The 14,185-nt window shown below is 47.7% G+C and overlaps 2 protein-coding genes across 4 annotated transcripts; one reads left to right on the top strand and one right to left on the bottom strand.

Moving 5' to 3' along the window:
* The first annotated feature begins 637 nt into the window (after positions 1–637).
* Positions 638–12,296, top strand: rela (v-rel avian reticuloendotheliosis viral oncogene homolog A). Its single transcript, XM_060077299.1, has 11 exons — positions 638–879; positions 2,647–2,694; positions 4,163–4,299; positions 4,512–4,657; positions 5,547–5,638; positions 7,425–7,559; positions 8,072–8,176; positions 9,044–9,259; positions 9,486–9,566; positions 10,065–10,148; positions 10,471–12,296. The coding sequence occupies exons 1-11, from the start codon at positions 867–869 to the stop codon at positions 11,424–11,426; spliced, it is 2,013 nt and encodes a 670-aa protein (XP_059933282.1). The 5' UTR covers positions 638–866; the 3' UTR covers positions 11,427–12,296.
* On the bottom strand, positions 12,288–14,174 carry c17h11orf68 (chromosome 17 C11orf68 homolog). Of its 3 annotated transcripts, none has more exons than XM_060077331.1 (2): positions 14,042–14,174; positions 12,288–13,508 (listed from the first exon to the last, which is right to left on the bottom strand). In XM_060077331.1, exon 2 carries the CDS (start codon positions 13,482–13,484, stop codon positions 12,717–12,719), a length of 768 nt encoding a protein of 255 aa, XP_059933314.1. In that variant the 5' UTR covers positions 13,485–13,508; positions 14,042–14,174; the 3' UTR covers positions 12,288–12,716. The 3 variants fall into 3 exon arrangements, with proteins under 3 accessions (XP_059933314.1, XP_059933315.1, XP_059933316.1); XM_060077332.1 differs by having other exon boundaries at positions 14,027–14,165; XM_060077333.1 differs by having other exon boundaries at positions 13,658–14,075.
* Between the last annotated feature and the right edge of the window lie 11 nt (positions 14,175–14,185).

Here is a 14,185-nt window from a genome sequence, read left to right as displayed (position 1 = left end):
GATGTGGAATGGTAAACCTAATACAGCTCTTATTTTATTAACTCCCGATGCAATCATGCTCTATTTTAATGTAATGTATAGAACAGAAAATATTGATGGCCTTGGACTGGTGATATTATGATATTTGGACTTTTGGCGCATCCTTGTGGTTAAGCGATAGTACTGCCGGACATGATTTTTGTATATAAAAATTGGATAGTAACTTTTTAAATAGGTTAACTGACATCCTATATTACCTTTATAATATACCTCCATACTAAGGTCAATTAGACCCTGAACAAATCCAATCACATAGGCCTTAATCAAGAATCGACTCTTATGATATTTATAGAAAATAATCCAACTGTCTAATAAATCCACATTTCTGATTGATCACATTCATACAAAGGCCTCCCCATGTATCCTATCGGGTAGGGTTAGTGCTGTCGGTAGCCTCTCCCCAAACATGACTTTTATTTCTCTGCTCCTTTAAAGTGCGTCATAATCGGGGTATTTCCGCAAAGCGAGAGAGAGCGAGGTTGGGTGGCGGGGTTGCCAGATTGGGACATATTTCCCGCACAATCTGGCAACCCTGGCTGCAGCGCGCTTTAGCCAGATTGTGCGGGAAATCTGTCCCAATCTGGCAACACTAGTGGGCGGTGGTTAACTTGTTGCGCTCGTCTCGTCCGAAGTGAAGGCAAGGAGGCTTCAGAAAAACCCCACTGTCAAAGAACTTTGTGGAAACTTGTTTTTGTGTGTATACGAGTGTGCGTGTGGGTGCGTGTGAATGTAGCTGCAGTGGTTACATCACCTATATACCCCAAAACGACAGTCGATCGGCTGATTCACTGATTCTCCTGGGATAGGATTCAACCCGGAGCTGAGCTATGATCACGGACGGTAGGTGGACATAACGCGCTGTTGCATGAAGAGTTTGGGCATGTTTGGTGAACGCTTATTTGCGCGAAACAAGACCGAGATGAGGGGAAGCCCCCGTTGGCTTTGTGTTAAGTGGCGCAGGAGGAGTCCGTTTCAAATGGAGATCACTTCTCGGTCTTCTGCCTCCTTGACAGACAGTCGGAAGTTTGCGTTTATGTGTTGACCATAAAGTTTGTTAAAATCAACGACGGTTCTCTATCGGTTGTTGCCGTAAGTTACCAGTGACTGCGCCGTGACACCTGTCTGGGGTACTTTGCTGAACAAGCAGAGGCGGACTGGGCAGGCCTGCGTGGCTTGGGACTAACATGCGCCTATTCTGCTGCTACTGCCTCACAAGAAGGCCAATATATAAACAAACCACCACAATCTGGCTCCAAATTCACAACATCCGTTTTGCGCCCCTATAAGTGTTAATACGGCCTATATTTAATGCCGAGGCCTGAGAATGTAATGATGGTTCTACAAGCAAAATCTTTATTCTCTCCATGTTAATATCTCATGTCTCTCTTATAAGTTGTGTTTAAATGTGTCTTTATAGATGTAGAGAGAGTGTTTGAATCTGTATTTACTGACAGGTTAGGCAAACTGTTTACTCTGTTTTGAGGTGCAGTGACACACATCAGTCACTGCACCTCCACATGCAAGCAAATGGCTATGTATCTGCGTTTGGTTTTGATTTATTCGGATTGTACTATGCCAAGAACATCGCCTTTATTCTGTTTATTAATATGAATGAACAAATACTTAAAAGATACAAGGAGACCGAAATGTTATAACTTGGAAGTTAATTGTTTTTTGATTGAATAGGAAATCTTGACTGAGGTTTTTATATTCAGCCAAAAAGGGTACCTTTTAAAGAAGATAGTTGGAAGGTTGGCCAGGTACAGCCACACCAACACACCCACCCACACAGACATAGAGTGTAACTTTAACCAGTCGGGAGCACCCTCACATAAACCGAAAGTACAATGGGGTACTGGATCGTTTTTCCTAAATAAAGGGGAGGTGACACCAATATGATTACACCCTTTGTTTAGTTTTCCTACCTGCCATTATTCCTGCCTCTTATTCTTAGTATTTCATTGAATTTGAGGAGAAAATATGTGTGTATGGGACGGCTAAGGCTCGATTTCTGCCCTCCCTTTTTAACCTTAATGACGGCCTCACGACCAAAACAAGAGCAAACTAATATCAGAGATGAAAGGAGGGCTGTGTCAGAGCTTGGATAGCATCAGATATACGATACTTGGTCAAGTGTCATGACACTCACGACGACCCAATACCAGTTTGTATTTGGTCACAGCCAGATCTATGACTATTTAAGTGTTCATATGTCACTTGTTTTTTTCCGATGACTCGTTTAGTGTCTGTCAAATATTTTGAGTCATCAGAGTGATACACCGACAGTGTGAAGTCTGGGAAAAGATTCAAGTATGGTTTTTGATAATGGTCTGAAACCGAATCACAATTTTGCAGCAAACTAGGTGCAATTTTACTTGGCAAGGAAAAACCATGATTAATCCATTATATTACTGCAGGTATTTTAAAGACACTAAAAGATTCATCGCGCAAAAATACAAGCAACAATTTAAAAGGAACTACAATAAAAACAGTTTGTAATATCCCTGATCGTGACTAACATAAAAAATAGGTTATTGAATGTGTAATGTAGAATCTGCATTACTTAAACATATTAATATTATTCATACTTTGTCCCCCTCTCCACAGCGGTGTATGGTTGGGGTCAGCCGTCTCCGATCAGCAACCAACAACCAAGTAAGACCAATTTGTTCAAGAAAATGTTTTCATAATATCTGCTACTTGTATTGAGCAATATTGTGTCCTATTTCCAAGAAGGGTAGGCTTTCGTACAAATAGTGGCCTTCTCCTGCCAGTGTATTTTTTAAAACTTTGTTGTCCTGACTACACTGTAACTGACTGAGTCAGATGCTTCTGGATAGATGACAACATTTCATAGTTATGTCGTGTTTTTTTTTTTTGTGGGTCAGTCTGACAAATGAATAGTGAGATATTGGGTGAATTAATGAATTCCAGCATTGATAATAAATTACAGAGTTTTCCCCCACAAAGACCCTCTTTGCTGTCAAGGATTTCTGGAATGTGGCACAAGCACACACACATGCACACACTCATGCACATGTTTGGCATCCTTTTCACCTACTCTCTGGAGTGCGGAAATGATGCATTGCAATGATTTGCCCTGAAGTGAGTTCAAATAAACATGACGAAGCAGCATTTGTTTAACTCTCAGCACATTCGCTAACAACAAACAAATAAACGGAGCTTGATGTACAAAAATAGGATCCATTGACCGACTGAGTCACGTGCAATCACAGGTCAGGTCAAACACTTGGAAAATCTCGATCTCGTTCTGTCTGGCCTGGTGTCTGGCTCAGTCTCGCTTCGTCTTTGTCTCCGTCTCGTTCTCTTTGTGTCAGAGAGCAGTAGTGAGGAACCCTCCCGCTCACTCTTGTTCTCTCTGTCACTGCTCTCTCTCGCTGCAATCTGAACACCGCTTACTCTCTCTCGCCCTCTGCAATAGGATTGGGATAAAATATAGATGCAGCGATATAACGTCGCCCTTTTCGTGCGATGTGTCAATCGATATGCTGACGCCGAATATCGATATTTTAATCATCCAATAAGGCGCTCTAGACTTCCCTGCCCCCATTGCCACTACCTAATTTCTGCTCGAGGTGGCGCTCAACAGACGAAGGGAGGGAAACTTGAACGGAAGTTAACTTACCAGACGAGTAACGGAAAAACTCTGTTTGCACCATGAATAAAGACAGAAATCCAGCGCCTTACCTTTTCACATCCATTTTGTATTAAGAGTTGGACGTATCGTGATGCATCGTTATAGGATGGTCCAACAGTATACTGCTTGTCGCAGAATCGCTGTATCGCGATACCATCAGAATCATGGGCAATGTTTCTCGAGTCATGAGGTACCCTGTGGTTGCCCACGCCTACTCTGCAATCAACATCCTTCCCTCTTTTGCCCCTCTGCAATCTCCACATCACTTTCTTCCTCTCGCCATCTCTTCCACCCCCTCTCTCTTGACTTGACCCATTTTCACGTATCTCTGACGTAGCTTTGGTGTATCTTTGGTGCAGCTTCGCCCTAACGGGGGACGTAGATTCTGCATGACGTTGGCTCAATCTTATCTGAAGACCCCCCCCCCCCCCCCCCTCCCAGCCTAACCCTGACCCCTCACCCCAGGTAAGCCCTACCTGGAGATCATTGAACAGCCCAAGGCCAGGGGCATGCGCTTCCGCTACAAGTGTGAGGGGCGCTCGGCCGGGAGCATCCCCGGGGAGAAGACCAACGACACCACCAAGACGCACCCCGCCATCAGGGTGAGCCCCCCCGTGGTTGTCTGTTGTTTTTTTGGCACAAGCTTCATTGTTGAATGTTAGGTTACATTGGGGTGTGTGTGTGTGTGTGTGTGTGTGTGTGTGTGTGTGTGTGTGTGTGTGTGTGTGTGTGTGTGTGTGTGTGTGTGTGTGTGTGTGTGTGTGTGTGTGTGTGTGTGTGTGTGTGTGTGTGTGTGTGTGTGTCTCCCTGGCAGGTGAACAACTACAGCGGGCCGCTGCGTGTCCGCATCTCCCTGGTAACTAAGAATGCCCCGCACAAGCCCCACCCCCACGAGCTGGTGGGGAAGGACTGCAAGCACGGCTACTACGAGGCGGACCTGCAGGCCAGGCGCGTCCACAGGTAGGGTGGGGAGGGGAGGGGAACGCTCACACAGGCTGGGGTAGCCACTAGTGACATCACAAACGGGCCACCTGGGGTCCCCTCACCCTACTGTCGGACTGTACCAACCGGTAGGCCTGCCGTCGGACTGTACCAACCGGTAGGCCTGCCGTCGGACTGTACCAACCGGTAGGCCTGCCGTCGGACTGTACCAACCGGTAGGCCTGCCGTCGGACTGTACCAACCGGTAGGCCTGCCGTCGGACTGTACCGACCGGTAGGCCTACCGTCGGACTGTACCATCCACTTGTGATGTCACTAGTGGATCGATTTTGAAAAGGAAATAAGGGCCCTTTTACAATGTGTGTGTGTGTCAGTCAAACGCAAACAAACAAAGTGGGGAATAGTATAGTCGATTTTATTTGGACATGGACATGACAATGTCATTGGACGAACCAGATGCATTGTTTACAGTGTATTAGCATAAATGCTAGTTTACAACACCTGTCCACAGGAGGCTTTTCAAAAACAACAAAATAAACTAAACAAGACAGAAACAAGATCAAATACTGATAAAAAAACTGATAGTGATAATTAAAAAGAGTAAAAATGCAGTATACAGTAGAGTACAGAGCAGCAATATAATGAGTCGAATATATATATATATAGGCTACGTAGGGAAAAACAAAGGCAGCATGATCAAACAATAGTCACCTGTCACCTGTAGTCATCTACAAATTTTGGCGTGACACTAGAGGTCCCTGTTAATCAATGTCTTTTATATTATGTTGACACAAATAATTTACTTACAAGGAATTTGTCTTGGTGCCTTGGCTCTAAATTGCCCGTGATTTCATGGTTAAGTTATTGTTGCCTCACCGCCATTTTGTTTTTCTGTTGTATGGTTTCAGTTTTCAGAACCTGGGCATTCAGTGTGTGAAGAAGAAAGATGTGACGGAGGCCATCACTTGCAGGCTGCAGACCAACAATAACCCCTACAACAGTAAGGGCTCACATGCATCATCTGATTCATTATCTGATTCATTATCTGATTCATTCCCTTTACTGAGCGGACGTTAGGCGCTGAGAACAGTCGAATCGTGCCGTCGATATTGAAGCAACGGATACCATTCAGTGTGACAAGCGGTCATAGAGATGTAGGTTTATTCTTTTTGTTAAATCAGTTGCTTACATTAATTTTAAAAGCTTATTACGTACTGTAATTTCCTTCTGCTGTGACACTCAAATTTCCGGTGTGGGATTGATAAAGATCATCTTAACTTAAACAGGTATGGATAGTGAGGGTGAAGTCAAAGATGTTGTTATGGAAGTTTAGTCATGAGCTTAGGAAGGGTGGAGTTGCAGTGTTAAACCTTTTAGGTTACAGTTTCATCACAGATTTAATCTGCTGGGGTTGAGGTGTGTTTTAAGGAACACGATGACCTGGGTGGCATTCCACAACGTTCTGCACCGTTCATAAAGTTAACACAAGAATAACTTCCAGCCGACAAGCCAAAATGACATTTTCTCTCGCCACACACTGACGAATCTAGACACACACAGAGGAGAGGACAACACACAGAGGAGAGGACAACACACAGAGGAGAGGACAGTAACTCCAATGGACCCTCCCTGTGCATCCATTGACTAAAACAAACTTGGCTTTCACTTTTCCAAAATGTCCCACTAAAGAGACCGCTGGGAACGTGTCCCTGAATGTTTTTCCCCCCAATTGACCTATTTTAGCCTTTTCCTCGTCACTGCTTACCAACAGCCTTGTTATTGCAAACAAAAGGGATTTCCACTGTGGTTTTGGCGGAAGGATACGATGATTACCGTAGAATTTGGCGAACCTGAACTCGGGACACGCCCAGTTGTGGTGGGCCATGTTTCCCTCCTCTGTGGCTTGTCTGAAAGCAGCCACTGGTTTCGCTCATTCCTCAATCCCCCGGGAACTTCTGAACATGATCCCTCTAGTTCCCTACCAGGGTATGATTTTGGACATTAATGATCCGGAAAGTGAAATGAGCCGGAAAATTGATCGCCCGTGTATCGGTCGCTTAAACATTGCGACACGCGTGAGATGTCACCTGATGTGGCGATTTTGAATCCAAGGAGGATGAAAACCACCGTGCATCATGGGAAGTGATAGTGAAGGGGCAGTGTGGTATGTAGTGCATTATATAGGGGAACCAGATGTGTAGACTCTTCGAACAGCCATTCAAAATGGTGAGGCCCTGAATAGCGCACCATATAGGGAAGTGTTTTTCAACCTTATTTAGATGGGACGGTACGGCAGGTGGTATGTGGTGTTTTGATCCTGGAATAGACGGTACAGTACAAAAAAAAGAATAATGATCAATGAAAATAAATGTATTATAAATATTGTTCAGTAAATATTTCGGCTGGCTATTATTTCTAAAATAGTGTCGCTTTGTGCATATTATTGTAATTTTCGATTTTATGTTTTGGGTTTTGCGATTGGACTTTAGCACTGCATTGGTGACTTTATCTCCAAATGCTTCCCACTGGCCACGACCTTCTTGCAGGACTACTTGTGTATAAAGGAGGTATTGGCGCTCTTTGCTCAGCCGCTGCATGTGTATTATCTTCTGTTCACTGTTTGCGTATGAGGTGCCCAGCGAGTGGTCCAACGGTCACTCGCGGTCCAACGGTGGGAACCACTGATACAGAACCACTCAGTGCACCACACGTCGGTGTTGAAAGGGGCCCGTGCCGCTGATCAAGTGAGCGACGTCCGACACGTTTCTGTGTGTCTCCCCCTGCAGTTCCGGAGGCTAAAGTGTGGGAGGAGGAGTTTGACCTGAACGCGGTGCGTCTGTGTGTCCAGGCCACCGTCACCCTGCCCACCGGGGAGACGCTCAGCCTCGAGCCCGTCGTCTCACAGCCCATCTATGACAACCGTGAGCGCGCGCACGCACGCACGCACGCACACGCACTCTCACTCTCATGAGAAGAAAAACTGTAAATGTGCCCACACAGATACAATGTGGAAACTGAAACTTGCACACACATAAGAGTACAGATGTAGTCTACACCCACACACAAACACACAGCATGGAAACTGAAAATCACATGCACAGACATACACACGGACATACACACACACACACACACTTGGAAACTTAAAGTACACGTATAGTCTACGCCCCCCCCCCCAACCCATGAATGCTTACAGACACAAACATACATGCGCACACGCTGAAGCAAAGAGGCCACTGAAACTCGCAAAACACACCTCAGGAAAGTGAAAGTACAAATAGTCTCAATCAACACACACTCTTGAATGCCCACAGACAAACAGTTACATTCACACACCCACACACACAGCACCTACTGAAACGTCTCTCTCTCTCTGTCTCTCCGTCTCTCTGTCCCCTCTGTCCCCTCTGTCCCCTCTGTCTCTCTGTCTCAGGTGCCCCCAACACAGCAGAGCTGAAGATCTGCAGGGTTAATAAGCACTCTGGGAGCTGCAAGGGAGGAGATGAGATCTTCCTGCTGTGTGACAAAGTGCAGAAAGGTGAGGCCGCAGCTCAACTCGTGGTTAGACTGAGGGGATTGAACCCAGAACCTGGGTCAACTCGTGGTTAGACTGGGGGGGATTGAACCCAGAACCTGGGTCAACTCGTGGTTAGACTGGGGGGGATTGAACCCAGAACCTGGGTCAACTCGTGGTTAGACTGGGGGGGATTGAACCCAGAACCTGGGTCAACTCGTGGTTAGACTGGGGGGGATTGAACCCAGAACCTGACTGGGGACACTGGGGGGGGGGGGGGGGGGGGTGGGGGTTGACGCCAGTAACCTTTGGCCGAAGAGTCCAACACTCCGGCCAAAAACACGAGGCTGATTTGATTTCACACCTCTTGGCACTCTGCCTTCTTTGCCAGATTGTGTTTACCTCGGCTTTTAGGAAGTGACCACACAATGGGAAGGGGAAGTCGCTTCTTAGCGGCCGTTCGAAAGCAGAAAAAGATAAAAAAATTGGGGGGGATCAAACGCAGACACACCATGAACCCTTTAAGAAACACAGAGGAAGTTGACTTATACGGACAAATATGTTCGAACCCAGTGACGATTAAAATGCGTAACAAATAAGTAATGGATGGATTTACTGACGTTGACACAATTAAACGTAAAATAAGCAACGTTCTTCAGTTTGAAACGTGCTCTAAAACCCATTCTGTCATGTGGACGCTAACTTTAACACTACGGGGGTCTAGGGTTACTGCCCCGGCACCACTGCAGCGTAGAGAGATTGAGTGTAACGTTGTTTTAACAAAGCTTGGAGAGGAAGGATGAAGAAGGGGTGAGGAGCCGAGCTAGCTAGCCTGGAACCTCAGACCTCACGTCACGTCAAATCACAGAATGAATTCCTTCCTCTCCCCAGAGGACATCGAGGTGCGCTTCTTCAAGGACTCGTGGGAGGGCAAGGGCAGCTTCTCGCAGGCCGACGTCCACCGGCAGGTGGCCATCGTGTTCCGCACGCCCGCCTACCACGACGCCAACCTGGGCGGGCCCGTCCACGTCAAGATGCAGCTCCGCCGGCCCTCGGACCGCGAGGTCAGCGAGCCCATGGACTTCCAGTACCTCCCCGCTGACCCCGGTAAGACACCCCCCCCCGCCCCTCCGCTGACCTCTGACCTCTAATCACCCAGTCAAGCCTCCACCTCGCCCTAACCCTCCATGACCCCTGTATGAAGATATATGATGAGTAATGAGGATGTGACGAAGGTTTCTGGAGGATCTTCACGTTGGGTTTTGGATTTGTGGTCGCTAAGGGATCCTTTATAAAATGTGTTACTTATTAAAATTCCTTGCTTGTTCTCCAGATGAGTACCGGCTGATGGAGAAGAGGAAACGCACGGGAGAAATTCTCCAGAGCTTGAAGATAGGCAACATAATGCCCATTGGTATGTTGTCTTTGTTTACTTTAGGACAGCGGTCCAAACCTTTGACTTGAGTCCTATGAGGCCCACCTCATATGCACACATGAGATGGCTGAGGGTGCCAGCGGCCCCTATATACCAAGTTATTACTGCAAGAAGGCCCTGGCCAGGGGGAAACGGTGGAAAGAAAAGTCAGCAACGTTCTATAAGCAAACACAAATGAACACAAAACATCAGTGGAAAACATTACCATGGAAAACGTGTGATGGAATGCTCAAAGCGACAATATTTTAAAGAGAAAAAACAAGCCCTAATTCTATATTTACTGAAAAATATTGATCATATATTTATTTTTCAATTATCTGCATTATTATTTATGTTATTGTAAATGTTTGCTTCCAGAGTAAAATCATTTTATAACACCTGCAGTACCCTTGCATGCCACTGAAGGTAAACGTGGCCCAGGTGAAAAAAACGGCAATTGAATATATTCCCTCATCCATCCTCCGTTTGTTTCTCCAGTCTCCAATCCCCAGGAGAGACGGCAGATCGCCGCGCCGAGGAGAACGGTCCAGGCCAAAGCGCCCACGATGGCCGTAGCTTCAGGTGGGTCTGTGGGCCCGTGTCAGGGGAGAGAGAAGGACTCACGACGGTCAATAAGAGCTAAAGGGGTGTGAGGAGGTGTCATACTTTGTTGGAAACCAGAGAAAGCAAAATGCCAAAGGTGTTGAACCGTCTCTGGTCTTCATGTGCTCCAAGAAATAAGCCAATGAGCCACCTAATGCTACCATTGTGATTTTGTACTCGGTCCAGTTTTTGTTTTAAGAAGACCAATCACTTCGGTTTCCTTCGTTGCCACTCTAAATTTCTATTATACTATATACCAATGGTTATAATGTGGCGTTGTGTTCTCCTCATCCACCCCCAGGCATGAACCCTGTGGTCCGTCCCATGGTCGGAGTTGCCAAGCCCCCCCAGCAACAGCAGCAACAGCAGCAGGCCTCCTCCTTCTCCTACATCCAGCCGGGACAGCTCTTCTCCGTCCCCCCCAAGGTGGAGTCCTCCCCGGCCTCCGCCTCCTCCGTCAGCCAGCTGTGGAACACGGCCCCCCTGCCCAAGGTCCCCCTCCTGCTGCTGCCCTCGTACACCACCAGCTCCGCCCTGTGTCAGCCCTCCCCCTTCTCCGCCGCCGCCAACACAGAGTTCTCCACAGTCAACCTCTCCGACCTGGTGGACATGTCCTACCCCACCTTCTCCGACATCTCCACGGCCGCCGCCGCCGCCGCCTCCTCCTCCTCCACCTCCTCCACCTCCTCCTCCTCACAGCAGCAGCAGCAGCAGCCCGCCCCCTGCTCCTCCTCCCAGTTCCGGGTGGAGGACATCCCAGAGTTCCCGAGCTTCAGCAACGGGAGCATCCTGGACGGCATCATGGACGACTTTGAGGAGCTGCTGAGCCAGAAGCTTCAGGCTGAGGGGGGCATCGGCGGGGCACCCGGCGGTCCTGCCCACCCCGCCCTGCCCCTGCACCAGCACCAGCACCAGCACCAGCAACAACAACAACAACAACAACAACAACAACAACAACAACACCACCACCACCTGCAGCACCAGCAGCCCGCGGGCCCCTCCTCTTCCTCCGCCTCCTCCACCTCCTCCCAGAACAACAACAGCACTCCCAGCAGCAGCCAGACTCCCACGGACCCCGGCGCCATGCCCGGGTGCACGTGGATGAACTACCCCAACAGCATCGTCAACCTGCTGCAGAGCGAGGGCATGATGCCCGGCTCCCCGGGCCCGGCCTGCCAAAACCCCATGCTGCTGGAGGACTTTGACATGCTGACGTCGGCCGACGAGGAGCGCTTGATGTCCCTCCTGAAGGAGTGACAGCGGCGTCGTCCAATCACGTTCTTTTGCCATGGTTTTTTTCTTTTTTTGGACGCGAGCGGCCTGACCACACGGTCATGGCGGTTAACGAAGACGCAAACATTGGAAAATGTTCGGCAAGACTGAGTGTCAACAAACATGGCCGCTCCGGGTTGGGAGTAGGGGCCGACCGGATGGACTGATGCGCCGTAGACGCTTTTGTAATCGTCAATAAGAGGTTTCGGCAATCGGAAAATAATTACTGGTTATAATCAAGATTCATTGATTTGCAATATTCTGTATTTTATCATTTTATTCTTACCACCTTGATTAGCTCTGGTGGATATAACTGTAATACTGTTATCTATTTAGGTGAACGCCTATGTTAACCAAAAATGGGCCTAACTGCCGTGTTTGATATTTTCTAAATGTAGGCAGAAGCTGCACAGGCTCCTGGATACAGTGAATCCCATAGGCGCATGTATGTACTATATATACATTTTTAAATGTGGGCTGTTAAGTCATTTCTTTAATGCATGTCCTCGTCTTTAACGTGGTTGAGATACTCCGAGGGAAATGCAGTTTTTACGGCATTGGACAAGGATGAGTGTCCATTTTGTAAATAATTCCATCTGTACACACACCACACAAAATGCCGGTATTAATGAATTCAGTTAACGGTGTTAGCTTTACATTTTTAATGTATGTTCATGTATGTGTTTGACATGTTTTTTATGTTGTCCCGTCGCTACTAATTCAACCTCACTTCTGCATCACATTCTCTTAGCAGTAGCTGTAGCCTGCCTGTCGCTCAAAACACCTGCCTCGTTGAAAAGAGATTAATGTAAAAGGGTCATATTTTGTATAAATAAAAGCAAGCGGTTTAAAGTATGCATTTTCTTTATTATTCGTAAACCTAATCACGTACAACATGGGTCGGTATTCTCAAGTTGGCATTTTGTAGAAAGGATGCCAAACTCAATCCATCATCATAACAGAAATAAATGCTTGCAATGCTTGTCTTTTCTTCAAACATTTCTGTAGAAAATATACGAATTTCCCCTCCAAAATATATCGGCCCTGTTTTAAATGGAACATAAAATTTAAAAAACCAACAATCTCCAAATGTAAACATTGAGGAAATGAACATCCACCATAATTTCTTAACTTTCTCTCCTTCCAAAGTACAACCAAAACGAAACGTCTGGGGACTGTCCGACAACGGCCCAGAAGACAACATCCAACAGTGCCTCACCCTTCCCCACGAACCCCCGCATTCCTCCCTCCTCCTCTTCTTCCCTCCCCCTTCCATCATGTCACCTCCAGATTGGTGACTTTGTTCATGATGAGCGAGCGTCGCGGCACGCACTCCAGGTTGAACTTGCTCTCGTAGATGGTGGGGCAGAGCTTCCAGCGGTTGTTGCGGTAGATGCCCAGGTAGGTGTACACGTCGGGCTTGTACGACAGCGAGCACTTGATGCCCGTGGAGCGGATGGCCGTGTCCAGCCGCATCACCTCCACTTCGTCTGTGAAGTTGTGGTTGTAGACGCAGATCACCTGCTTGCTGTCCGAGTGCGGGTTGTTGGGGCTCACCTTCACCTGCCACATCTTGCCGTCGAGGGTCGCCCGGGCCACGCACTCCCAGGCCTGCTCCAGCTTGAAGCCGGCCTCCAGGTGCATCAGCCACTTGCCCGAGAGGACGCTGTGATTCAGTGCCAGCTCCTTCACCGTCTGGAAGTTGATGGGCCGCCCGCTGGCCAACAGCTTGTCCCAGCTCTCCTGGAGGCCCACCACGTCCGCGTTGTTGGGGCAGTGTTCGGGCCCCGTGACGGCGATCCAGCCCACGGGGCCCTTGCCGCTGTCTTCGTCCCCGTAGCGGGAGACCTGTGAGGGGCGGTTGCTCTCCAGCCAGTCTTCGAACTCCGCCTTGGGGGTCTTGCGGGAGTCGAACACGATCCAGGGGTCCAGGTCGGCTGCCATGGCCTCGGCGGCGAAGCCATCGGCGGCGAAGACCTCGGGGTCCGGGATTGCGGGCGCACTCTCTACAGCCGCCACGGGCAGCACATCCTCCTCCTCCATGGTGCTGTTACGGGGGTGTTTCTTCTGTGGGAGGTTAATTTTTACTTTTAATTGATTTATTTTATTTAAAAAAATAAAAAAATAATTAGAATGGTGGATGCAGCTATTCAGTGTTTATTTCTTTTGCATGTACTACATAGAATTAATCAAATAATAAGGTAATTGGTATTCACTTATATTGCTGGAGCCAAATACACAATATGGCTCCATATCCCACAGAGTAATTGCACTGCGCCATAAAACGAGATAGCTATCGTAACGGTCTAACTTGCATTCGGGGCTCCGTTGGCCTGCAGACTGCTACAACGAAGCACGCAGTTACTTATTAGTAACAAAGAGCGAACCGAATATCAATATTAATAAAGCGGATCGGGCTTTGGAAAGTAGAACAAAGAAAATCCCGGCATATTTAAACCCAACTACACTCGAACAATACTTATGCCCCCCAAAAACGTCTGACTGTTAACTAATGTTAGCAAGCTAGCACCCACATCTACGCAATGTTTGTTAATATGAATTTAAAACAACTTTAAAACGCTTACAAAAACTAGTCGGACCTCAAGGCAACGATCCGTTCAGTGAGTTTTGGTTCCGTTTTCTGCATCTAGGACTAGGGCGAAACCATTTCCGCAACTTCTGGCGGGCGGAACGAATGTCTTTCTGACCTGCGGAACCAATGTGGCCGGAACCAAAGTGTTACT

This window comes from Gadus macrocephalus, chromosome 17 (assembly GCF_031168955.1).
Source record: "Gadus macrocephalus chromosome 17, ASM3116895v1".
In the NCBI taxonomy this organism is placed as follows: Eukaryota; Metazoa; Chordata; class Actinopteri; order Gadiformes; family Gadidae; genus Gadus; species Gadus macrocephalus.
Note: the sequence above shows the minus strand (reverse complement) of the source record. Positions and strands in the feature narration are given on the sequence as shown.

Bases quoted from the DNA above. Each gene is read 5' to 3' on its own strand.
- rela (XM_060077299.1), top strand. The intron at 4,658-5,546 runs GTAGGGTGGGGA...GTATGGTTTCAG, and splicing joins CAGGCCAGGCGCGTCCACAG to TTTTCAGAACCTGGGCATTC. The intron at 10,149-10,470 runs GTGGGTCTGTGG...ATCCACCCCCAG, and splicing joins CACGATGGCCGTAGCTTCAG to GCATGAACCCTGTGGTCCGT.
- c17h11orf68 (XM_060077331.1), bottom strand. From the start codon at position 13,484: ATGGAGGAGGAGGATGTGCTGCCCGTGGCGGCTGTAGAGAGTGCGCCC.